The sequence below is a fragment of the Agelaius tricolor genome, unplaced genomic scaffold (assembly GCF_023055355.1).
Source record: "Agelaius tricolor isolate 1412-34295 unplaced genomic scaffold, bAgeTri1.0.p SCAF_161, whole genome shotgun sequence".
NCBI lineage: Eukaryota > Metazoa > Chordata > Aves > Passeriformes > Icteridae > Agelaius > Agelaius tricolor.
In genome coordinates, this window is record NW_027269421.1 from 53,919 (window position 1) to 78,500 (window position 24,582).

Sequence of the window (24,582 nt, forward strand, 5' to 3'; positions counted from 1 at the left end):
TCCCCCCAATGTCCTCAGGGTCCCCTCAATGTCCCCAGTGTCCCCCCACTAATGTCCCCCGAGACCCCCAATGTCCTCCACTGTCCCCCCCCATTGTGCCCCCAGTGTCCCCCCAACGTCCCCAACGTCCCCCCAGTGTCCCCAGGGTCCCGCCAGTGCCCCTCCAATGTCCCCAGGGTCCCCCCATTGTCCCCACAATGTCCCCAGTGCCCCCCCACAATGTCCCCAGTGTCCCCCCCCATTGTCCCCCCGCAATGTCCCCAGTGTCCCCCCCCATTGTCCCCATTGTCCCTCCCGGTGTCACCAGGCCAGGTAAAGGACACAGGTTTATTTCCAGTACCCCCCCCCTGCACACTCCCAGTTCAGGGGGGCCACTGGGACCAGTGGGACACTGGCGCTGTCCCCAGGTGGTGGCACCAGCCCTGTCCCCTCCCAGAGCCCCCCCGGGGACAGAGAGGGGACAAGGGGGGACAATGGAGGGGGGGGGACAAAAAGGGGGAACGAGGGGAGGGGACAAAGGGGACAAAAAGGGGGACAAGGGGAGAATGGGAGGGGACAATGGGGGGGAACAAGAGGGGACAATGGGGGAGACACAAAGAGGGGACAAAGGGGACGTGGGGACCCCCACATTCCAGAGGCAGCGGCGGCGAAGGCACTGGAGAGGCTCTAAAAAAACCGCGGCGAAAATCCCGCGGGAATTCCCAAAAATCCTGCGGGAATTCCCAAAAAATCCTGCGGGAATTCCCAAAAATCCCACAGGGTTCCTGAAATCCCATGGAACTCCTAAAATCCCACCGAATTCCCAAAATCCTGCGGGAATTCCCAAAAATCCTGCGGGAATTCCCAGATCCCACAGGAAATTCCTCAAATCCCGCAGGAAATTCCCCAAATCCTGCAGAATTCCGGATATCCCGTGGGAATTCCCCAAAATCCCGTGGATCTCCTAAAATCCCCACAGAATTCTGAAAATCCTGCTGGAATCAGCAAAATCCCACAGAATTCCCAAAATCCCGTGGATCTCCTAAAATCTTGCGGAATTCCCCAAATCCCGCGGAATTCCGGGAATTGGGAAAAAGTGTCCGGGGGGTGGCGGGGACGACTTCACACCAGGAATGAGGAGGTTTGCTTGAACTCGCCCTGCGGGGACATGGGGACAGCCATGGGGACACGGGGACAGCCATGGGGACATGGGGACATCAATGGGGACACAGGGACATTGATGGGGACACGGGGACAGCCATGGGGACACGGGGACATTGATGGGGACAGGGATGGGGACACGGGGACATTGATGGGGCCATTGATGGGGACACGGGGACAGCCATGGGGACATTGATGGCGACATCAATGGGGACATGGATGGGGACAGTGAAGGGGACAGGCATGGGGACAGGTATGGGGACATTGATGGGGACACGGGGACATTGATGGGGACAGGGATGGGGACAGGGATGGGGCACTGACAAGGACATTCTTGGGGACAATGACAGGGACATCAATGGGGACACTGGGACATTAATAGGGACACTATGGGGACATCAGTGGGGACATCAATGGGGACAGGGAGCCCCGTGAGCCCCCTCCCTCCACCACGATCCCCAGGGACACTGGGGACATTAAAGGGACACGGTGACATCAATGGTGACATGGGGACATCAATGGGGACATCACTGGGGACATGGAAACAGCAATGGGGACATCAGTGGGGACATGGGGACATCAATGGGGACACCCATGGGGAGTTGGGGACATTAATAGGGACACCAATGGGAACATGGGAACAGCAATGGGGACACCCATGGGGACATGGGGACATTAATTGGGACATGGTGACATCAATGGGGACACGGGGACATCACAGGTGACACCATCCCCTCCCACCACCCCCCCTGGACCCTCCTGCCAAGGGACACTGAGGACACCAGGGTGTCCCCCTGCCACTGGGGTGTCCCCACCGGGGCGGTGGCAGGTCCCTGCGGTGTCCCCGTGGTGTCCCCGCGGTGTCCCCTGTGCTCACCTCGCTGCGCCGCGAGGGCTGGCTGTAAATCACCTTCTTCCCGCCGGCGCTGCGGGAAAATCGGGATTTTGGGATGTGCCACCCGCCCCCGTGTCCCCTCTGTCCCTACCAGGGGAAACCCCAGGGACCGGGGGGACACCGAGGTGACACCAGGGTGACACTGGGGGGATGGGGTCACCCAGGAGGAGGAGGAGGAGGTGGCTCTGGTGTCACTCACTCTGTTTTTTCTGGAAAAAAGGGAAAAAACGGGGATCAGGGAAGGGAGGGGGACACAGCGGGGACATTACTGGGACATGGGGACGGACATGGGGACATCCCCAGGGACACAGGGCCATTCCTAGTCCACCCCAGACCATTCCCAGTTCCTCCCAGTCCATTCCAGTCCTATTCCCAGTCCCATCCCAGTTTGGTCCCAGTCTCATCTCAATCCGTCCCATTCCCTCCCATTCACTCCCAGTCCACCCTAGACCATTCCCAGTCCCTCCCAGTCCATTCCCAGTCCATTCCCATCTCATCCCATTCCCTCCCAGTTGCTCCCAGTCCCTCCTAGTCCATTCCCAGTCCCTCCCAGTCCATTCCCAGTCCCTCCCAGTCCCTCCCAGTTCATTCCCAGTCCATTCCCAGTCCCTCCCATCCCATCCCAGTCCCTCCCAGTTCATTCCCAGTCCCTCCCATCCGATCCCAGTCCCTCCCAGTCCATTCCCAGTCCCTCCCAGTCCATCCCATTCCCTCCCAGTCCATTCCCAGAACCTCCCAGTCCATCCCATCCCATCCCAGTCCCTCCCAGTCCATTCCCAGTCCCTCCCAGTCCCTCCCATCCCATCCCAGTCCCTCCCAGTTCATTCCCAGTCCCTCCCAGTCTCTCACTGCTGAAGTAGCCGCGCCTGTGGGCGAACCAGACCCCGAAGGCGGCGAGGCCCAGGACCAGGAGCAGCAGCACCACGGCGGCCACGATGCCGCCCACGTTCACCTCGCCTGCAGGACACCCGGAGGGGAGCGGGGGATCCCGGGGATCCCATGGGATCGGGGGCATCCCACGGGAATGGGGAGACCCCACAGCTTGGGGGGGTTGGGGGGATCCCACGGGATTGGGGGGGATCCAACGGGATTGGGGAGATCAGGGGGATCCCATGGGATGAAAGGGATCCAACAGGATCAGGGGGATCGGGAGGGATCTGCAGGGATCCTACAGGACTGGGGGGATTGGGGGAATCCCACAGGATCAGGGGGGATCGGTGGGATCCAACGGGATTGGGGGATCCAATGGGATTGTGGGGATCAGGAGGGATCCAGGGGATCCAATGGGATCGGGGAGACCCCATGGGATTGGGGGGATTCAATGGGATCAGGAGGGATCCAACAGGATCAGGGAGATCCCGCTGGACTGGGGGACTGGGATCAGAATGGGGATTGGGATGGGGATTGGGATCAGGATAGGGACTGGGATTGGGAAGGGATGGGGATCAAGATTGGGATCAGGATTGGGGATCAGGATTGGGATCAGGATGGGATCAGGATTGGGATCGGGATTGGGATCAGGATAGAGACTAGGACTGGGAGGGGATGGGGATCAAGATTGGGATCAGGATAGGGATGGGGATTGGGATTGGGGATCAGGATTGGGATGGGGATTTGGATCAGGATAGGGATCAGGATTGGGATGGGGGAATGGGGATCAGAAAAGGGATCAGGAAAGGGATCGTGATGGGGAATGGGGATTGGGGATCAGGACTGGGATCAGGAATGGGATCGGGATTAGGATTGGAATTGGGATCGCTCCTTACTGGCCTCCATGCGGAAGACGTCGGATTTCTGGGGGCTGCCCACGTTGTTGGAGGCCTCGCAGTGATAATCGCCCGTGTCCCAGCCCCCCACGGGCTCAAAGACCTGCGACGGGGCAGGGGTCAGGGAAATGGGGGAAAAATGGGGGAAAATAGGGGGGAAATGGGGGGGAAATGGGGGGGAAAATGGGGAAAAAATGGGGAAAAAACGGGGGAGGAAATGAAGGGGAAAGCAGGGCAGGAAAAGGGAGAAAATGAGAGGAAAACAGGAAAAGGGGGAAAGAGTGGAAAACAGGGAAAGGGGCAGGAAAAGGGGAGGAAAAGAGGGAAAAGGGCAGGAAAAGGGGAGAGGGAGAGGGGCAGGAAGGCCCCAGCACTGACCAGCTCCCCCGTGCGCGGGTCCAGGCTGTAGGAGGAGTTGCGGAAGGCGGGGCTGGATTTGGGGTCCTGGGGCAGCTCCGTGCCGTCCTTGTACCAGCGGAAGGTGGGAGGGGGCGAGCCCTGGGCCTCGGAGCAGCGCAGAACGGCCCGGGCACCCACGGTGGCTGAGCTGGGCACGTGGGCCAGGGGCTTCCCCGGGGGCACTGCGGGGACAGGGACAGTGACACAGGGACAGGGACACAGGGACAGTGACACAGGGACACAGGGACAGTGACACAGGGACAGTGACACACTGCCCAGAGTGACCATGGGGACAGTGACAGTGACACAGGGACAGCACAGCCCAGGCACCCACGGTGGCTGAGCTGGGCACGTGGGCCAGGGGCTTCCCCGGGGGCACTGCGGGGACATGGGGACAGTGACACAGGGACACAGGGACAGTGACACAGGGACACAGGGACAGTGACACAGGGACAGTGACACACTGCCCAGAGTGACCATGGGGACAGGGACAGTGACACAGGGACAGTGACACACTGCCCAGAGTGACCATGGGGACAGGGACAGTGACACAGGGACACAGGGACAGTGACAGGGACACAGGGACAGTGACACACTGCCCAGAGTGACCATGGGGACAGTGACAGGGATACAGGGACAGTGACAGGGACAGTGATGGCACAGCCCGGGCACCCACGGTGGCTGAGCTGGGCACGTGGGCCAGGGGCTTCCCTGGGGGCACTGTGGGGACATGAGGACAGTGACAGTGACACAGGGACAGTGACACAGGGACAGCACAGCCCGGGCACCCACGGTGGCTGAGCTGGGCACGTGGGCCAGGGGCTTCCCCGGGGGCACTGCGGGGACAGGGACAGTGACACAGGGACAGTGACACACTGCCCAGAGTGACCATGGGGACAGGGACAGTGACAGCATTGCCTGGAGCCACCATGACATGGGACAGGGACAGTGACCAGCACTGCCCAGAGTCACCGCAGGGACAGGGACAGTGACAGGGACAAGACCAGGGACCAGGACAGGGACGGGGACAAGGCCGGGGACCAGGGATGGGTGACAATGACATGGCCAGGGACAAGGTCAAGGACAGGGCCAGGGCCAAGGCCAGGGATGGAGACAAGGATAAGGGACAAGGATGGGGCCGAGGACAAGGCTGGGGACAAGGGACAAGGCCAGGGCTGGGGACAGGGGACAAGGCCGGGGTTGGGCACAGGGGACAAGGCCAGGGTTGGGCACAGGGGACAAGGCCAGGGCTGGGGACAGGGGACAATGCCGGGGTTGGGCACAGGGGACAAGACCGGGGTTGGGGACAGGGGACAAGGCCGGGGTTGGGGACAGGGGACAAGGCCGGGGTTGGGGACAGGGTGGCCTCACCCTGGACGATGAGGTTGACCTCGGACTTGGCGATGTGGCTGCCATCCCCCACCACCTCGCAGATGTACTTGCCGCTGTCCTCCCGCGTCACCGACGCGAAGCGGATGGACGTGGGCGAGAACTGGACACGGTCCCGGTACGGCTCTGGGGGACACCGGGCTGGGACATCGAGGGGACACCCCAGGGACACCCCCATGGCCCCACGGGGACACCCTGATGGCCCCACAGGCTTGGGGAACCCCCCAGTGTCCCTGCAGAGAACCCCCCAAATGTCCCCATGGGCTTTGGGACCCCCCAAATGTCCCCACAGGCTCAGGGCCTCCCTGATGTCCCCACAGGGCCCCCCAATGTCCCCAGTGTCCCTGATGGCCCCCATATCCCCAGTGTCCCCGCTGTCCCCAATGTCCCCAGTGCCCCCCAGTGTGCCCATTGTCCCTAGTGTCACCAATGTCCCTGGTGTCCCCAATATGCCCAATGTCCCCCAATATCCCCCAGTGTCCCCAATATCCCCTGCTGTCCCCACTGTCCTCAATGTCCCCGGTGTCCCCCAATGTCCCCGCTGTCCCCAGTGTCCCTGATGTCCCCCTGTCCCCCAGTGTCTCCAGTGCCCCCAATGTCCCCGCTGTCCCCCAGTGTCCCCAGTGCCCCCCAGTGTCCCCGCTGTCCCCGTACCTGTGAGCTCCCCCCCGTAGTAGATCAGTGTCAGGGATGAGCCCCTCTGGAATTTCCACTCGATGCGGGCGCTGCCCGAGCTGGAGCGGAACGCGGCGCAGCGCAGCTCCACGGCTGGGGAACGGGAACGGGTCAGAACCGGGAATGGGAACGGGTCAGAACTGGGAACGGGAACGGGTCAGAACCGGGAACGGGGGCAGAACCGGGAACGGGGGCAGAACCGGGAATGGGAACGGGAACGGGTCAGAACCGGGAACGGGTCAGAACCGGGAACGGGGGCAGAACCGGGAACGGGGGCAGAACCGGGAACGGGGGCAGAACCGGGAATGGGAACGGGTCAGAACTGGGAACGGGAACGGGTCAGAACCGGGAACGGGTCAGAACCAGGAACGGGGGCAGAACCGGGAACAGGGGCAGAACCGGGAACGGGGGCAGAACCGGGAATGGGAACGGGTCAGAACTGGGAACGGGAATGGGAACAGGTCAGAACCGGGAACGGGTCAGAACCGGGAACGGGTCAGAACCGGGAATGGGAACGGGAACGGGTCAGAACTGGGAACGGGAACAGGGGCAGAACCGGGAACGGGAACGGGGTCAGAACCGGGAATGGGAACGGGAACGGGTCAGAACCAGGAACGGGGGCAGAACCGGGAATGGGAACGGGGGCAGAACCGGGAACGGGGGCAGAACTGGGAACGGGAACGGGGGCAGAACCGGGAACAGGAATGGGGCAGAACCGGGAATGGGGGCAGAACCATGAACGGGAACCAGGGCAGAACCAGGAACGGGGGCAGAACCAGGACAAAACCGGGACCAGAACCAGGAACGGGAACAGGGGCAGAACCGGGAACGGGGGCAGAACCGGGAATGGGAATGGGGTTGGAACCGGGAACGGGAATGGGAGCAGAACCGGCGTCAGAACCAGGAACGGGACCAGAACCGGGGCAGAACTGGGACCAGAACCAGGCAGAACCGGAACCGGACAGAATCAGAATCAGAACCGGGACGAGGATCAGAACAGGGACCGGGGGCAGAACCAGGGTCAGACAGAACTGGGACCGGCACCAGGGTCAGAACAGAACCAGGGTCAGAACCAGAACTGGGACCAGAACCAGGGTAGGACAGAACCAGGACTGGGCAGAATGGGGTCAGACAGAACCGGGACCAGGACTGGGACCAGACAGAACAAGGGTCAGAGAGAACTGGGGTCAGAAAAAAACGAGGTCAGACAGAACCAGAACTGGCACTGGGACCGGGGTCAGACAGAACCAGGACTGGGCCCAGGATTGGGGTCAGACAGAACCAGGACCAGGATCAACCAGAACCCAGCTCAACCCCAACTGGGACCACCCAAAACTGGGATCAGCCCAAACCCAGGATCACCCTGAACTGGGATCAACCCAAACTGGAATCAGCCCAAAACTGAGACCACCCAAACCAGGCTGACCCCAAACTGACCCCCCCAAACCTCCCTGGGTGGAGCCCCCACCCCTGGGTTCGGGACAGCCCCAGGTGCATCCCCGGGCTGGTGACACCGCAGGGACACCATGGGGACACCGGGGACACCACGGGGACACCACGGGGACACTCCCGGGGTCACTCACGTTTGTTCTCCGGCACTTCCTGGTCCTCCGAGGTCACCTGGGCTGCGGCCAGCACGGCTGCGGGGACACCGGAGGGGAGGGGACGTCACCCGGAGCCCCAGCAGGGCCACCAGGAGCCAGGGCAGGGTCACCGGGGCCGCGAGGTCACCGGGAGCCCCGGGCACGGCCACCAGGAGGTCACTGGGCACGGCCACCACCGGGAGCCGGAAAATCCCGTCCGGCCACTCCTGCCCTGCCCAGCTCCTGCCCGGTTTCTGCTCAGTTCCTTCCCAGTTTCTGCTCAGTTCCTTCCCAGTTTCTCCCCAGTTTCTGCTCAGTTCTCTCCCAGTTTCTCCCCAGTTCTTTCCCAGTTTCTACTCCATTTCTGCCCAGTTTCCACCCAGTTTCTACCAAGTCCTTTCCCATTTTCTGCCCAGTCTTTTCTCAGTTCCTGCCCAGTTCGTACCCAGTTTCTACGCAATTTTTGCCCAGTTCCTGCCCATTTTCTACCCAGTTCCTGCCCATTTTCTACCTAGTTTCTGTTCAGTTTCTGCCCAGCTCTTTCCCAGCTCCTGCCCAGTTCTTTCCCAGTTCCTGCCCAGTTCTTATCCAGTCTCTGCCCATTTCCTGCCCAGTTTCTCCCCAGTTCTTTCCCAGTTTCTACCCAGCTCCTGCCCAGCTTCTTTCCAGTTCTTACCCAGTTTCTGCTCAGTCTCTGCCCAGTTCCTGCCCATTTTCTACCCAGTTATTTCCCAATTTCTGCCCATTTCCTACCGTTTCTTCCCAGCTCCTGCCATCTCTGTCCAGTTCCTGCCCAGTTTCTGCTACCCCTGCCCAGTTTCTGCTCAGTCTCTGCCCAGTTCTTTCCCAGTTTCTCCCTCGTTCTTTCCCAGTTTCTGCCCATTTCCTGCCATTTCTGCCCAGTTTCTCCCCAGTTCCTGCCCATTTTCTGCCCATTTCCTGCCCAGTTTCGCAGGAAACCGGCTGGGAATGTCACAACCCCGAGCTCCCTCGTGTCCCCTCCGTGTCCCCCCCCGGAGCTGGGACATTCCCGGTGCCGGGATTGGCTCCGGTGACTCATCCCAAGCGGGATTGTCACCGGGAATGTCGCCGGGAACGCCTCGGCCGCCACCCGCCCGCGCCACCTTTGCACCCCGGGGCCGCTGCCAAGCGAAACCCGGGCGGGAAAACCGGGATTGGGGGGGAAAAATCGGGAGTTCTGGGGGAAAAATCGGGATTTTTGGGGGAAAAATCGGGATTTTGGGGGGAAAAATCGGGAGGTTTGGGGGAAAAAATTGGGATTTGGGGGGGGGAAATCGGGACTTTTGGGGGGAATATTTTAGATTTGGGAGGGAAAAATTGGGATTTTGGAGGGGAATCGGGATTGGGGGGTGAAAACTGGGATTTTGGGGTGGGGGGAAATCGGGATTTTCGGGGGGAAAATGGGGATTTGGAGGGGAAAATCAGGACTTTTAGGGGGAAAGTTGCGATTTGTGGGAAAAATTGGGATTTAGGGGGGAAAAATCGGAATCGGGATGGGATTTTGGGGCTGTTTGGGTGGATTTGGGGAATAAACAAAGGATGGGAACATCCCGTGGGAGTCTGGGATCAACCCGGAGTCGGGGCCTGCCAGGACCGAGTTTAAATCTGCGGGGATTGGGTAAATCCCGACCTGGTAAATCCCAGCCTGAACCGGGACCATATTTGGGATCGGGCTCATCCCAACCCAGTCTGGGTCTAAATAAACCGGGACTGGGTTAATCCCGATCCATTTTGGGTTTAAATAAACCAGGATCGGGTTAGTCCCGACCCGGTTTAGTTCAAATAATTTGGGATCAGGTTAATCCCGACCCATTTTGGGTCTAAATAAACGGGGATCGGGTTAGTCCCGACCTGTTTCAGTTCAAATAATTTGGGATCGGGTTAATCCCGACTCCTTTTGAGTCTGAATAAACCGGAATTGGCTTGATCCCGACTCATTTTGGGTCCGAATAAACCGGGATCGGGTTAATCCCGACTGGGGCCGGGTCCAGCCCAGGCGGGATCGGGTTAATCCCGGGCCTGTCGAACACAATGGAGGGGACAGGAAGGCCACCCCCGCCCCCACCCCCGCTCCCGGTGCCTCCGCTCCGGAATTCCCGGGGCTCGGGGGGGGGGGCCCGGGGCCGCCGCTGCCGCTCCCGGTGACCCCGAACCGGGGGGGTCCCTCCGGGGGCACAAACACCGAGCGCCCCCCCCGGTACCGGCACCGCACGGGGGGGTCCCCATGGCCTCTCCGGTACCGGGACCGGCTCGGGTGCCCCCAAACCCTCCCCGGGCCCGTGACCCCTGCGGTGACCCCGGCCCGGTCCTGACCCCTCCCCCGGTACCGATCTTGCCCCCCACGTGCTCCCGTTAACGATCCCGCTCCCCTTTCCCGAGCCTTCTCCGGTACCCACCGAGCCCTTCCCTTAACGACCCCGCGTTTCCTGAGCCCCCCCCCGGTTCCCGGAGCCCCCTCCCCAATTTCCCGCCCTCCCCCCCGGTTCCCCTTCCCCCCTTCCCCAATTCCCGTTCCCCTCCCACTCCCGCTTCTCCAAGCCCCCTCCCCCACCACTTCCCGAGCCCCCTCCCCAATTCCCGCCCCTCCTCCGCTTTCACCCCCCCCCTCCCCTCCCCTCCCCAATTTCCCGCCCCCCGGTCCCTCCGGTTCCCTGCCCCCCCCACCAGTTCCCGAGCCCTCTCCACAATTCCCGCCCTTGCCCCCGGTTCCCTTTCCCCCGCTCCCCAATTCCCGCCCCTCCCCCGGTCCCCCCGGTCCCCCCCGGTTCCCGGAGCCCCCGACCCCCCCCGCACTCACCGAGCCCCCCCAGCAGCAGCAGCAGCCGCAGCCCCGCCCCGGGCGGTCCCCAGCGCCGTCCCCGGGGCTGTCCCCGCTGTCCCCGCTGTCCCCGGGGCTGCCCCCGCTCCGCTCCCGCCATGGCGCCGCCGCCGCCCCGCTCCAGGTGCGCCCGCCCCGCCCCGCCCCGCCAAACCCCGCCCCTGCCCCACCCAGGCCACGCCCACCCCGCCAGGTGCCGCGCGGGCCACGCCCCCTCCGCGCTCTTATTGGTTGTCCCGCCTATCGGTTCAAAGCGGCGCGCGCTGATTGGTCCGCGCGGTGCCGCCCGCGTGGTTTGATTGGTTAAAGGGGAGGGCGGGGAGCGGCGGCCAATGGGAGAGAGCGCCGCAACTTCTGGCCAATGGGAGCGCGCGAGGGGCGGGGCCTGGCGTTGCCGTGGAGACCGCGCGGCTTCGGCCGGTGGGGGGCGCTGAGGGCCCGGGAGGGGCTCCCAGTCCGGACCAGTTGGGACCAGTTGGGACCAGTTGGGAGCAGTGACCCCGCCCAGGGCTCCCAGTTGGGACCAGTGCCCCCCAGTGGCCACCAGTGACCTCCAGTGACCCCACCCAATGACTGCCCAGAGCTCCCAGTTTGGACCAGTTTGGACCAGTGACCCCCAGTGACCCCGCCCAGTGCCCCCCAGTGACCACCCAGGGCTCCCAGTTCAGACCAGTGCCCCCCAGTGACCCCCCCCAGTAACCACCAGTGGCCACCCAGGGCTCCCAGTTTGGACCAGTTGGGACCAGTGACCCCCCCAGTACAAACCAGTGCCCCCCAGTTTGGCCCAGTCCCCCCACAGTGGTGGCACTAAAGGGGGGGGGGATGAAGCTCCTGGGAGGTTTTGGGGTCCCTTTGGGGTTTTCAAGGGGATTTTGGGGGTTCCTGAAAGAATTTGGGACAATTTCAGGGTCACTTTTGGGGTTTCAGGGCAGTTTTGGGGTCTCTGAGAGAATTCAGGGGGGTTTTGGGGTCCCTTTTGGGGTTCCAGGGCAGTTTTGAGGTCCCTTACGGGGTTTTAGGGGATTTTGGGATCCCTTTGGAAGTTTCAGGGCAGTTTTGGGGTCCCTTTGGGGATTTTGGGGTCCCTTAGGGAGTTTTAGGGAATTTTGGGGTCCTTTTGGGGATTTTGGGCTCCCTTTGAAGGTTTTGGGGTCCCTTTTGGGGTTTTAGGGGATTTTGGGGTCCCTTTGAGGTTTTAGAGGATTTAGGAGATTTTTGGGAAATCCCTTTGGGGTTTTCAGGGGCATTTTGGGTTCCTTGAAGGAATTCAGGGGGATTTTGGGGTCCCTTTTGGGGTTTTAGGCTCCCTTTGGCCCTTTCAGGAGGATTTTGGGGCCTCTTTGGGGGTTTCAGGGAATTCTGGGGTTCCTTTGGGAGTTTCAGGGTCCCTTAAATGGTTTTAGGAGATTTTGGGAGTTTTAGGGGTCGCTTTTGGGGTTTTAGGGTCCCTTTGTGGGTTTTAGGTGATTTTAGGGTCCCTTTGGGGGTTTTGGGGTCCCTTTTGGGTGGGGATGGGCTCTGGGAAGAACCTTAAGGACCCTAAAAAAAACAAATCCCTGTTTTTTATTTCTTTTTTTTTTTTCTTTGTTTTTTTTTTTTTGGTTTTTTTTCTTTTTAAGCCTGGAATTATTTTTTTTTTTTTTCTTTTTGGGGTTTTTTTTTTTGTTGGTTTTTTTTGCAATTCCGAGAGTTTAAAAAAAAAAAAAAATCCCAAAACCCCGCGGGGGGAGGGGGGAGGGGAAAGGGGAAAGGGAGGGGGGAGGGGCAAAAAGGGGGGGGGTGGGGGGGGGGGAGGGGGCGTGAGGGTCCCAACACCCCAAACCCCCCCAAAAATCCCCTCCCCCCCCCCCCCCAAAATCCCAAAACCCCCCCGGGGGCCGCGGGGTGGGGGGGGAGGGGCGACCCCAAATCTCATTTTTGAGTGGGGGGGGGGGGGGAAGGGGAGGGGCCCCAAATTTTAAGGGGGGGGGGTGGGAGTGGGGGGGGGGAGGGGTCCCAAAATGGTAGGGGGTGGGGTGGGGGAGGGGCCCGCCGGGCCGAGAGCGTGGGGGGCGAATTTTGGGGTGCGGGGGCGACTTTTGGGGTGATTTTGGGGTGATTTTGGGGGGATTTTGGGGAGGGGGGGAGGTCACATGATTGGGGGAGGGGAGGGGCAGAACCGAGCGCGGGGGGGAGGGGCTGCGGGGGTGGGGGAGGGGTCCCGGGGGGTTTTTGGGGTGCAGGGGAGGGAGGGAGGGGCGGGGGGTGTTGGGTGGATTTTTGGGGTGAGTTTTGGGGTTTTTGGGGTCAGTGGGTGTCGTTTTTGATGACGATCTCCAGCCCGTGCTGGCGCAGCTGCGCCCGCAGCAGGAGGTTCTTGTTCTTCAGCTCCTCCACCTGCGTTTGGGGACCCCAAAACATCCCCCAGTGACCCCAAAATATCCCTCTGCACCCCAAAATATCACCCAAGACCCTAAAATATCACCCAGTGCACTCCCAGTGTTCCCAGTATAGCCCAGTAACTCCCAGTAACCCAAACCAGCAGGTTCTTGTTCTTCAGCTCCTCCACCTGCGTTTGGGGACCCCAAAACATCCCCCAGTGACCCCAAAATATCACCCAGGACCCTAAAATAACACCCAGGACCCTAAAATATCATCCAGGACCCTAAAATATCCCCCAGTGCAGCCCAGTAACTCCCAGTGCTCCCAGTAACCCAAACCAGCAGGTTCTTGTTCTTCTGCTCCTCCACCTGTGTTTGGACACCCCAAAACATCCCCCAGTGACCCCCAAATATCAGCCAGGACCCTAAAATAACACCCAGGACCCTAAAATATCATCCAGGACCCTAAAATATCCCCCAGTGCACTCCCAGTACAGCCCAGTAACTCCCAGTAACCCAAACCAGCAGGTTCTTGTTCTTCTGCTCCTCCACCTGTGTTTGGGGACCCCAAAACATCCCCCAGTGACCCCAAAATATCACCCAGTGACCCCAAAATATCACCCAGTGACCCTAAAATATCCCCCAGTGACCCCAAAACATCCCCCAGTGACCCTAAAATATCCCCCTGCACCCCAAAACATCCCCCAGTCCCCATCCCAGTGCTCCCCAGTCCCATTCCCAGTCCCATTCCCAGTGCTCCCAGTCTGACCTGCTGGTGCAGCACCTCATTGTCCATCTGCAGCTGCTCCAGGCCCATTGATCTCAATCCCAGTTGATCTCAATCCCATCCCAATGACCCCAATCCCATCCCAGCCCCATTCCCATGACCCCAATCCCATCCCAGCCCCATTCCCATGACCCCGATCCCATCCCAGTCCCATTCCCAGTCCTATTCCCAGTCCCTCCCAGTGCTCCCAGTCTGACCTGCTGGCGCAGCACCTCGCTGTCCATCTGCAGCTGCTCCAGGCTCATAGATCCCAATGACCCCGATCCCATTCCAGCCTCATTCCCATGACCCCGATCCCATCCCAGTCCCATTCCCATGACCCCGATCCCATCCCAGTCCCATTCCCAGTCCCTCCCAGTGCTCCCAGTCTGACCTGCTGGTGCAGCACCTCGCTGTCCATCTGCAGCTGCTCCAGGCCCATCGATCTCAATCCCAGTTGATCTCAATCCCATCCCAATGACCCCAATCCCATCCCAATGACCCCAATCCCATCCCAGCCCCATTCCCATGACCCCGATCCCATCCCAGTCCCATTCCCATGACCCCGATCCCATCCCAGTCCCATTCCCAGTCCCTCCCAGTGCTCCCAGTCTGACCTGCTGGCGCAGCACCTCGCTGTCCATCTGCAGCTGCTCCAGGCCCATCGATCTCAATCCCAGTTGATCTCAATCCCATCCCAACAACTCCAATCCCATCCCAATGACCCCAACCCCATCCCAATCCCATTCCCAGTCCTTCCCAGTGCTCCCAGTCTGACCTGCTGGCGCAGCACCTCATTGTCCATCTGCAGCTGCTCCAGGCCCATCGATCCCAATCTCAGTTGATCTCAATCCCATCCCAACGACTCCAATCCCATCCCAACGACTCCAATCCCATCCCAACGATCCCAATCCCATCCCAGCCCCATTCCCATGACCCCAGTCCCATCCCAGCCCCATTCCCATGACCCCAATCCCATTCCAGTCCCATTCCCAGTCCCTCCCAGTGCTCCCAGTCTGACCTGCTGGCGCAGCACCTCGTTGTCCATCTGCAGCTGGTCCAGGCCCTGCAGCTCCTCGCTCAGCCGCAGGTTGCTCTGCCGCAGCTCCTGGATGTAGTCGCAGGCCTTGGACAGGATCCCGCCCTTGCTCTGTGGGGTTTGGGGGTCACTGCTGGGGCCCCAAACAACCCCAAACAACCCCAAAAAATCCCAAATAATCCCCAAGGCATGGACCTGTCCGGATTTGGTGTTCTCCATGGAGCAGTCAGGGATGATCTTGGACAGCTGCACGATCCAGTTGTTGATCTTGTCCCGGCGCCGGCGCTCCACTGAAACCGGGATTCCCAGTGGGATTGGGATTGGGAATGGGGGAACTGGATTGGGATTGGGAACCAGGAACGGGCATTCCCAAAGGGACTGGGAATGGGGAATGGGAATGGGGGAATTGGGAATGGGATTGGGAACCAGGAACGGGCATTCCCAAAGGGACTGGGAACGGGGAATGGGAATGGGGGAATTGGGAATGGGATTGGGAACCAGGAACGGGCATTCCCAAAGGGACTGGGAACGGGGAATGGGAATGGGGGAACTGGGAATGGGATTGGGAACCAGGAATGGGCATTCCCAAAGGGACAGGGAACGGGGAATGGGAATGGGGGAACTGGGAATGGGATTGGGAACCAGGAACGGGCATTCCCAAAGGGACTGGGAACGGGGAATGGGAATGGGGATTCCCAGTGGGATGGGGATTGGGAACGGGGATTGGGAACAAGGATTCCAAATGGGATTGAGAACGGGGATTCCCAGGGGGATTGGGAGTGGGGATTGGGAATGGGATTCCCAGTAGGAATGGGGATTGGGAACAGGGAATGGGAACGGGAATAGGGATTCCCAATGGGAACGGGGAATGGGAACAGAGAATGGGAATGGGATTTCCGGTGGGGATGGGAATGGGGGAATTGGAAATGGGGATTCCCAATGGGAATGCAAACATGGAATGGGAATGGGGATTCCCGGTGGGAATGGGATTGGGAATGGGGAATGGGGATCAGGAATGGGATTCCTGGTGGAAATGGGAATGGGAATTGGGAACGGGGATTCCCAATGATAATGGGGAATGGGAACAGGGAATGGGAACGGGGATTCCCAGTGGGATTGGAATTGGGAACGGGGATTGGGAACAGGATTCCCAACAGGAATCGGATTGGGAGTGCGGAATGGGAACGGGGAATGGGAATGGGGATTCCCAATGGGAATGGGATTCCCAGTAGGACTGGGATGGGGGAATGGGATTGGGAATTCCCAGTGGGAATGGGAATGGGGGTTCCCAATGGGACAGTGGGAATGGAACGGGGAACGGGGAATGGGAACAGGAATTCCAGGTGGGAATGGGGCACTGGGAACTGGGGTGTCCCTTTGGGATTGGGGTGTTCCTTTGGGATCGGGGTCCCCCGCCCCGGTACCTTCGTTGTGCTGTGCCCGGCGCTTCTCGTCCCGCGTGGCTCGAGGAGCCTCCGACTTCCTGGGGAGGGGCACAGGTGGGCACAGGTGTGTTTGAATGGGCACAGGTGTGTTTGGGCATGTCCCAGGTGTGTCCTGGGTGTGCCCAGGTGTCCCCATGCCTGCCCAGGTGTGCTCCAACAGGTCCAGATGTGTTTTAAGCGTGTCCCAGGTGTGCCCCAGGTGTGTTTGGATGTCACCCAGGTGTGTCAAGGTGTCTCCATGTATGTCCCAGGTGTATCCCAGCACATCCAGGTGTGTTTGGGTATGTCCCAGTGTGTCCAGGTGTGACCATGGGTGTGTCTGAGCGTGTCCCAGTGTGCCCCAGGTGTGTCCCAGGTGTGTCCCAGGTGCCCCCAGGTGTGCCCAGGTACTCACGGGGAGTAGGGGTGTGCTCGGGGGGCGATGGAGCGCTGGGCCCCCCCTGGGAGCACCTCCTGTGGTGACATCATCACAAAAAACTGCCCTGGAGCCCAGAGCCACAGGTGAGACTCAAACACATCCACATGATCCCAACCCAACCCAGGTGACCCCAAACCCATCCAGGTGAGTCCCAACCCATTCCAGATGTCACCAAACCCACCCAGGTGAGCCCCAGTTCAGTTCAGGTGTCCCCAAACCCAACCAGGTGCCCCCAAACCCAACCCAGACATCCCCAAACCCAACCCAGGTGAGTCCCAGATCAGTTCAGGTGCCCCCAAACCCAACCCAGGTGAATCCCAACCGAGATGACCCCAAACCCACCCAGGTGAGCCCCAAACCCAATCCAGGTGAGTCCCAACCCAGACGACCCCAAACCCACCCAGGTGACCCCAAACCCTATCCAGACGCCCCCAAACCCACCCAGGTGAGCCCCATTTCAGTTCAGATGCCCCCAGACCCACCCAGGTGGGTCCTAACCCAACCCAGATGACCCCAAACCCAACCCAGATGACCCCAAACCCAATCCAGGTGAGCCCCAAACCCAATCCAGGTGCCCCCAAACCCACCCAGATGACCCCAAACCCATCTAGGTGAGTGCCAAACCCAATCCAGGCGTCCCAAACCCCCCCAGGTGAGTCCCAAACCCAATCCAGGTGCCCCCAAAACCCAATCCAGATGCCCCCAAACCCAATCCAGGTGCCCCAAACCCACCCAGGTGAGCCCCAAACCCACCCAGGTGAGCCCCAAACCCACCCAGGTGAGCCCTTTCCAGCCAGGTGCTCACCTGTGGGCGTGGGCTGTCCCAGCAGCGCCTCGGAGCTCTGCGTGGTCACCACGGCGGTGGCGGCGGTGGCGGCGGTGGCGGCGGCGCCGTCGGCCACACCTGCCGCGGGGAAGTAGGTGTAGTGAGTCTCGCTGGGAGCCGCCTCCGAGTCCACCTGCTCCTCGCTCGTGAACGCGCCCTGGATCACCGCCTGGGGACAGCGAGGGACAGGTGAGCGGCAGGTGAGGGACACAGGTGGGACAGGTGAGGGACACAGGTTGGACACAGGTGGGACACAGGTGGGGGACACAGGTGAGGGACACAGGTGAGGGACACAGGTGAGGGACACAGGTGGGACAGGTGAGGGACAAGTAAGGGAAAAGTGAAGGACAAGGGGGACAGGTGAGGGGCAGGTGAGAGACACAGGTGGGACACAGGTGAGGGACAGGTGAGGGACAGGTGAGGGACACAGGTGAGGGAAGGTGAAGGACAGGGGGACAAGTAAGGGACAGGTGAGGGACAGGTGAGAGACACAGGTGGGACAGATGAGGGACAGGTGAGGGATGGGGGGACAGGTGAGGGACACAGGTGGGACGGGTGTGGGATACAGGGGACAGGTGAGGAACAGGTGAGGGGGGACAGGTAGGACAGGTGTGGGACAGGTGAAGGACATAGGTAAGGGAGGTGGGACACAGGTGGGACAGATGGGACAGGGGGGACAGGTGAGGGACAGGGGGACAGGTGTGGGATAGGTGAGTCCAGCAGGACACAGGTGAGGTACACAGGTGAAGGACACAGGTGGGACAGGTGGGACAGAGGAGAGACAGGTGAGATGGGGGGATACAGGTGAGGGACAGGTGAGGGACAGGACACAGGTGTCACCCTGCCCCATGGCACAGCCGGGTCACCACCTGGGTGGGGCACAGGTGAGGCCCAGGCCATGGCAGGGGGTGTGGCAGTGGGCGTGGCACTACAACACACCTGGGCCATGGACTGTGTGGGGCACAGGTGGGGTGGGGACAGTGGGTGTGGCAGTGGGCGTGGCCAGGTGACGCACCTGTGTCATGGACTGCGTGGCCGGGTAGCCGCTGATGGCGCTGGTGCCCTCGGTCTGCGCGTCCAGCTGCCCGTCAGCCACCTGGATCACCCGGTACATCACCTGCCACAGGTGGGACAGCACACAGGTGAGACACAGAGACCCCCAGAGCCACCCAGTGTCACCACCTGGATCACCTGCCACAGGTGGGACAGCACACAGGTGAGACACAGAGACCCCCAGAGCCACCCAATGTCACCACCTGGATCACCTGGCACAGGTGGGACATCACACAGGTGAGACACAGAGACCCCCCAAAGCCACCCAATGTCACCACCTGGATCACCTGCCACAGGTGAGACACAGAGACCCCCCCAGAGCCAGCCAGTGTCACCACCTGGATCACCTGCCACAGGTGGGACAGCACACAGGTGAGGCACAGAGACCCCCAGAGCCACCCAATGTCACCACCTGGATCACCTGCCACAGGTGGGACATCACACAGGTGAGACACAGAGACCCCCAGAGCCACCCAGTGTCACCACCTGGATCACCTGGCACAGCACCTGCCACAGGTGGGACACTCAGGTATGACGGAGACCCCAAATCCCCAGTGTCACCACCTGGATCACCTGGGACGGGTGGGGCACCTCACACAGGTGTGATACAGAAACCTCCTCAGAGCCACCCCACGGTGTCCCCCAGGTGTCCCCAGGTGTACTCCAGGTGTATCCAAGCCCCCCCACGTGTGCCCAGGTGTATGCCAGGTGTGCCCAGGTGTATGCCAGGTGTATCTTAGGTGCCTCCCAGGTGTGCCCCAGGTGTATCCCAGGTATATCCAAGCCCCACCAGGTGTGCCCAGGTGTACTCCAGGTGTGCCCAGGTGTACTCCAGGTGTATCCCAGGTGCCCCCAGGTGCACCAGGTGTATTCCAGGTGTACTCAGGTGCTCCTAGGTGTGCCTGGGTGAATCCCCAGGTGTGCCCAGGTGTACTCCAGGTGTATCCCAGGTGCCCCCAAGCCCCTCCAGGTGTACCCCAGGTGCCCCCAGGTATACCCAGGTGTACCCCAGGTGTATCCAAGCCCCCCCAGGTGCCCCCAGGTGTACCCAGGTGTATCCAAGCCCCCCCAGGTGTATCCCAGCTGCCCCCAGGTGTACTCCAGGTGTATCCAGGTGCCCCCAGCTGTATCCCAGGTGCCCCCAGGTGTCCCCAGGTGTACCCCAGGTGTCCCCAGGTGTACCCAGGTGTACCCCAGGTGTGCCAGGTGTACCCAGGTGTGCCAGGCGTGTACCTGCGTGCCGCCGCCCTCGGTCCTGAACACATACTTGACGCCGGGGTCGGGGAAGGTGGCGGCCGATTGGATGCTGGCGATGGCCACGCTCGTGGGGTCCTCGCCCGTGGCCACCGAGCCTGGGGACGGGGGGGAACACGGGATTGGGGGGGGGGGATCCCCAAATTGGGGAGGGGTACCCCAAACTGTCACCCCAAACTGGGGAGGGGGAACCCAAACTGTCAGCCCAAACTGGGGAGGGGGAACCCAAAGTGGAGTGGGCACCCTAAACTGGGGAGGGGAACCCCAAATTGGGGAGGGAAAATCCCAAATTGGGGGTATATGGGATTGGGGAGGGGGAACCCGAAACTGGGGAGGGGGTACCCTAAACTGGGGGGGCACCCAAATTGGGGAGGGGGTACCCTAAACTGGGGAGGGGGACATGGGATTGGGGAGGGGGCACCCCAAACTGTGGGGAGCACCCAAACTGGAGTCGTGGAACCCCAAATTGGGGAGGGGGTACCCTAAACTGGGGAGGGGGAACACTAAACTGGGGGGGCACCCCAAACTGTGGGGAGCACCCAAACTGGAGTGGGGGAACCCCAAACTGGGGAGGGGGTTCCCTAAACTGGGGAGGGGCATCCAAACTGGGGAGGGGAACCCCAAATTGGGGAGGGGGGAAGGAACCCAAAACTGGGCAGGGAGAACCCCAAATTGGGGAGGGGGCACCCCAAACTGGGGATTGGGGGACACAGGATTTGGTGGGGGGGGGGGCACACCCCAAATTGAGGTGGGGGCACCCCAAACTGAGGGGGGATACGGGATTGGGCGGGACACGAAACCTCCCAAAAACCTTCTCAAATCCCCCCCAAAAAAACCCCAAAACCTCCCCAAATCCACCCCAAAACCTCCCCAAATCCGCCCCCCCAAACCCCAATTTCGGGGTCCCCCCTCACCTTCCTGGATCTGCACCGTCCCCTCCTCGGTCTCAGCTGCTTTTTGCTGCCTGGCAGGGGGGAACAAAACAGTGAGGGGGTGGTCCCTGAGCCCCCCAAAATCCCCAAACCCCAAATCTGGGACACCCCCAAATCCCCCACCCCTCGTGTGCCCCACCCATGGGGCAGTTTTGGGGGTCTTTGGGCTATTTTGGGGTTCCAGATCAGATTTGGGGGGGATCTTTGTGCAGTTTTAGGGGGTCCCAGATGAGATTTGGAGATCCTGGGGCAGTTTGGGGGGGTCCCAGGTCAAAGATTTGGGGTCCTGGGGCCATTTTGGGGTCCCAGGTCATCTTGGGGGGTTCCTAGAGCAGATGTTGGGGGTCCCAGGTGAGTTTTGGGGTTCCAGAGGAGATGCTGGTGTCCTAGAGGAAGTTTTGGGATCTCAGGTGAGATTCTGGGGTCCCAGGTGAGATTTTGGGGACCCCAGGTGAGAGTTTGGGGTCCCAGGTAGGTTTTGGGGTCCCAGATGGGTTTTGAGGGTCCCAGGTGAATTCTGGGGTTCCCAGAGCAGATTTTGGGGTTCCAGAGCAGGTTTTGGGGTCCCAGAGCAGATTTTGGGGTCCCAGGTGGGTTTGGGGGTCTCACTCACCCCTTCATGGCTCGGCTCCCTCGGGCATCAGCGGGGCGGGAGCGGAGCAGCCTCACGGCCTTCAGAGCCCTGCGGGGACAGGGACACGGGGACGTGGGGACATGGGGACAGCAGGGACATGGGGACAGCAGGGACACAGGGACATGGGGACAGCAGGGACATGGGGACAGCAGGGACACAGGGACGTGGGGACAGCGGGGACGTGGGGACAGCAGGAACGTGGGGACACAGTGGGGACACAGGGACAGTGGGGTCAGGGACACCAGAACACAGGGACAGTAGGGTCAGGGACAGCATGACATGGGGACAGTGGGACATGGGGACACAGGGACACAGGGACATGGGAACAGCAGGGTCAGGGACAGCAGGACACAGGGACATTGGGACACTAGGGACATCAGGGTCAGGGATGTTGGGAGACAGGGTCAGGGACACCAGGACACAAGGGACACTGGGGTCAGGGACAAAGGGACACTGGGACACAGGGACACCAGGATATGGGGACACTGGGGTCAGGGACAGGACAGGAGCATGGGGATGGGGATAGGACAGGGATGGGGACAGGGACAAGGGGGGTCAGGGACAGGACATGGACACAGGATGGGGACAGAGATGGGGATACAGGGACAGGGACAAGGGACGGCAACAGGGACATGGGGGTCACAGGAGGTCAGGGATGGGGACAGGAGCTGGGACAGGACCAGGACAGGACATGGATGGGACACTGGGACAGGACACTGGGATGGGACACTGGGATGGGACACTGGGACGGGACACTGGGACAGGACACTGGGACGGGACACTGGGATGGGACACTGGGATGGGACACTGGGATGGGACACTGGGACGGGACACCGACCATCCTGACCAGACATTGGCCACCATCATGGGACAATGGCCACTGTGACCTGACACTGGTCACCACCATGGGACAGTGGCCACCATAGCAGGACAGTGACCACTGTGACCAGCCACCAGCCTCCATGGGACACTGGCCACCATGACCTGACACTGGTCACCACGATGGGACACTGGTCACCACCATGGGACACTGGTCACCACCATGGGACAGTGGCCACGGTGACCTGACACCAATGGGGACCTGGCCACCACCTGTGACCACAGCCACACCTCCAGGTGCCCCCTCACTGCCCCCTTCCCCCCCAGGTGACAACGTGTCCCCAAAGCCACCAGCTCGCCCAGGGTGGCACTTTGGGGTCACCCCAAGGTGGCCGTAACCTCCCGCTGTGTGTCCCCAGTGTCACCCCAAGCAGTGACACCACGGGCACCCCAGTGTCACACCGGGGGGAGGGGGGGCTGTCCCTTGTCACCTCCCCCGGGATGGGGAAATGGGGGGGACACCAGGAGGTGACAAACTGGGGGTCACTGAAAGGGGGGTGACAGATGGGGGACAGGGATGAGGGGGTGACAGTGACACACCCAGAGGGACAAGGACCGGGGAGGGACATTCAGTGGGGTGACAGTGACGGTGGGGGGGGGGACACAAGGAGGGGGTGACAGTGACAGAGCCAGGGAGAGACACAAGGTGGGGGAGTGACAAAACCGGAGGGGGGTGACAGTGACAGAGCTGGGGGGGCAGGAAGGGGGTGACAGAGTGGGGACACACAAAGGGGGGGGGTGACACGGGGGGGGGTGACGCGAGGGGGGCGTGGGTGACACGGGGGGAGGGGACAGACACGGAGGGGGGGGTGACAAACAGAGGGGTGACAGCGACATAACGGGGACACACACACGGGGAGGGGGGCGGACAGAGGGGGGGAGGCGACACAAAAAGGGTGACAAAGTGGGGGAGGGTCCACAACGGGGGCGCCACTGCCACGGCGGGGGGTGGGGACGGGACACACGCAAACGGTGACAAAGTGGGGGGGTGGGGGGGGTGGCGACACTCACGGCGGTGACACCGACACACGGGGGGGGTGGTTACCGAGCGGGGGGGAGGGGACAGCACCGGGGGGTGACAGTGACACCCCGCCGCGCGCGCCTGAGGGGGGGTCACCCCCGCCGCCCCCCCCCCGCCCCTCCCCGCGGGCCCGGCGGGCGCGGCCGCTCCCCCCCCGCCGCCGGGGCTGTGCCGGGGCCGCGGTGCCGCCGTTCCCGGCGGGGTTCGCCCCCCGGGGCCGCCCAGGCCCCCCCGGTACCTCTCGGCCTCGGGCCCTGCGCGCCTTCGGCCCCTTGTCTCGCCATGGGCCCCGCACATGCGCACGGCGCCGCCGCGCCGCCATCTTGGGCTCGGGCGGAAGTTCCCCCCTCACGCGGCCCCGGCCCGGCTTCGCGCCGCCATCTTGGGCCGGGGCGCCGCGCCGCAGCGCCGCGCCGCCATCTTGGCGCCGGGCAGGGCCGCCCTCACGGCCGGGCGCCATCTTAGCGCGCGGCGGCTGCGGGCGGCGCCATCTTAGACGGCGAAGGCGCGCGGCGCTTCCGCTGCCCCGCCGCCATCTTAGGTGAGGGCGGCTCCATGTTGGAAGTGGGCGGCACTCGGTGAGGGCCGCGATGGCGGCGTGGGGAAAGGATCGGGCACTGCCAAGGGTGAGGGATCCCCGCCCCACCCGTGGGTACCGGAAGGGTTCGGGGGATGAGCTCGGAGAGCCCGGGCCGCCCCCGTGGTGAGGCCGCGGTGGGCGCCGCCATGTTGAGGCAAAGATGGCTGCGGTGTAAACAAAGGCCGGGGTTTGTGGCCGGCCCTGTGTGGCCTCAGCGTCACCTCGGTGTCCCCCTGTCCCCGTGGGTCTCTGTCCTCATGTTCCTGTATGTCTGTGTGCCCAGGTGCCCACAGCCACGTGTTCTCCTGTCCCTGTATCCCAATGTCCCCATGTCCCCCTGTCCCAGTGTCCCCAAATGACCTCATGTCACAATGTCCCCATGTCTCCCTGTCCCAGTGTTCCCAAATGTCCCCAAATCCCCTTAACCCAATGTCCCTATGTCTCCCTGTCCCAGTGTCCCCAAAGGCCCTCATGTCCTATGTCCCCAATGTTTCTAAATTAAAAAAGAAATTTAAAAAATTAAAATAATAATAATTTTTAAAAATAAATAAATTAGTAAAAATATTTTAAAATAAATATTCAAATTCAAATTCAAATAAAGTAAAATAAAATCTTAAATTAAATTTAAAACTATAAAATTCAATTTAAATAAAAAAATAAAATAAAATCTATAAATAAACACCAACAAC

The 24,582-nt window shown here is 61.4% G+C and overlaps 2 protein-coding genes and 1 long non-coding RNA gene across 4 annotated transcripts; 1 reads left to right on the plus strand and 2 right to left on the minus strand.

Annotated features, from left to right (window-relative positions):
* Window positions 1-313: 313 nt before the first annotated feature.
* F11R (F11 receptor) lies at window positions 314-10,822 on the minus strand. Its single transcript, XM_071420763.1, has 9 exons — window positions 10,666-10,822; window positions 7,848-7,904; window positions 6,244-6,357; window positions 5,572-5,715; window positions 4,180-4,382; window positions 3,802-3,904; window positions 2,885-2,992; window positions 2,018-2,244; window positions 314-1,137 (listed from the first exon to the last, which is right to left on the minus strand). Exons 1-8 carry the CDS (start codon window positions 10,784-10,786, stop codon window positions 2,231-2,233), a joined length of 864 nt encoding a protein of 287 aa, XP_071276864.1. The 5' UTR covers window positions 10,787-10,822; the 3' UTR covers window positions 314-1,137; window positions 2,018-2,230.
* A 1,788-nt stretch (window positions 10,823-12,610) lies between these two features.
* Window positions 12,611-23,706, minus strand: USF1 (upstream transcription factor 1). Of its 2 annotated transcripts, none has more exons than XM_071420768.1 (11): window positions 23,552-23,706; window positions 21,393-21,461; window positions 20,762-20,811; window positions 19,827-19,945; window positions 18,556-18,657; window positions 17,520-17,709; window positions 16,691-16,778; window positions 16,276-16,334; window positions 15,047-15,141; window positions 14,834-14,962; window positions 12,611-13,062 (listed from the first exon to the last, which is right to left on the minus strand). In XM_071420768.1, the coding sequence occupies exons 1-11, from the start codon at window positions 23,608-23,610 to the stop codon at window positions 12,973-12,975; spliced, it is 1,050 nt and encodes a 349-aa protein (XP_071276869.1). In that variant the 5' UTR covers window positions 23,611-23,706; the 3' UTR covers window positions 12,611-12,972. The 2 variants fall into 2 exon arrangements, with proteins under 2 accessions (XP_071276869.1, XP_071276868.1); XM_071420767.1 differs by lacking the exon at window positions 12,611-13,062 and adding an exon at window positions 13,116-13,234.
* Window positions 23,703-24,560, plus strand: LOC139586986 (uncharacterized). The gene is made up of 2 exons (XR_011678115.1): window positions 23,703-24,300; window positions 24,359-24,560. It is a non-coding gene; the product is annotated as an uncharacterized lncRNA (long non-coding RNA).
* The last annotated feature ends 22 nt before the right edge of the window (window positions 24,561-24,582 follow it).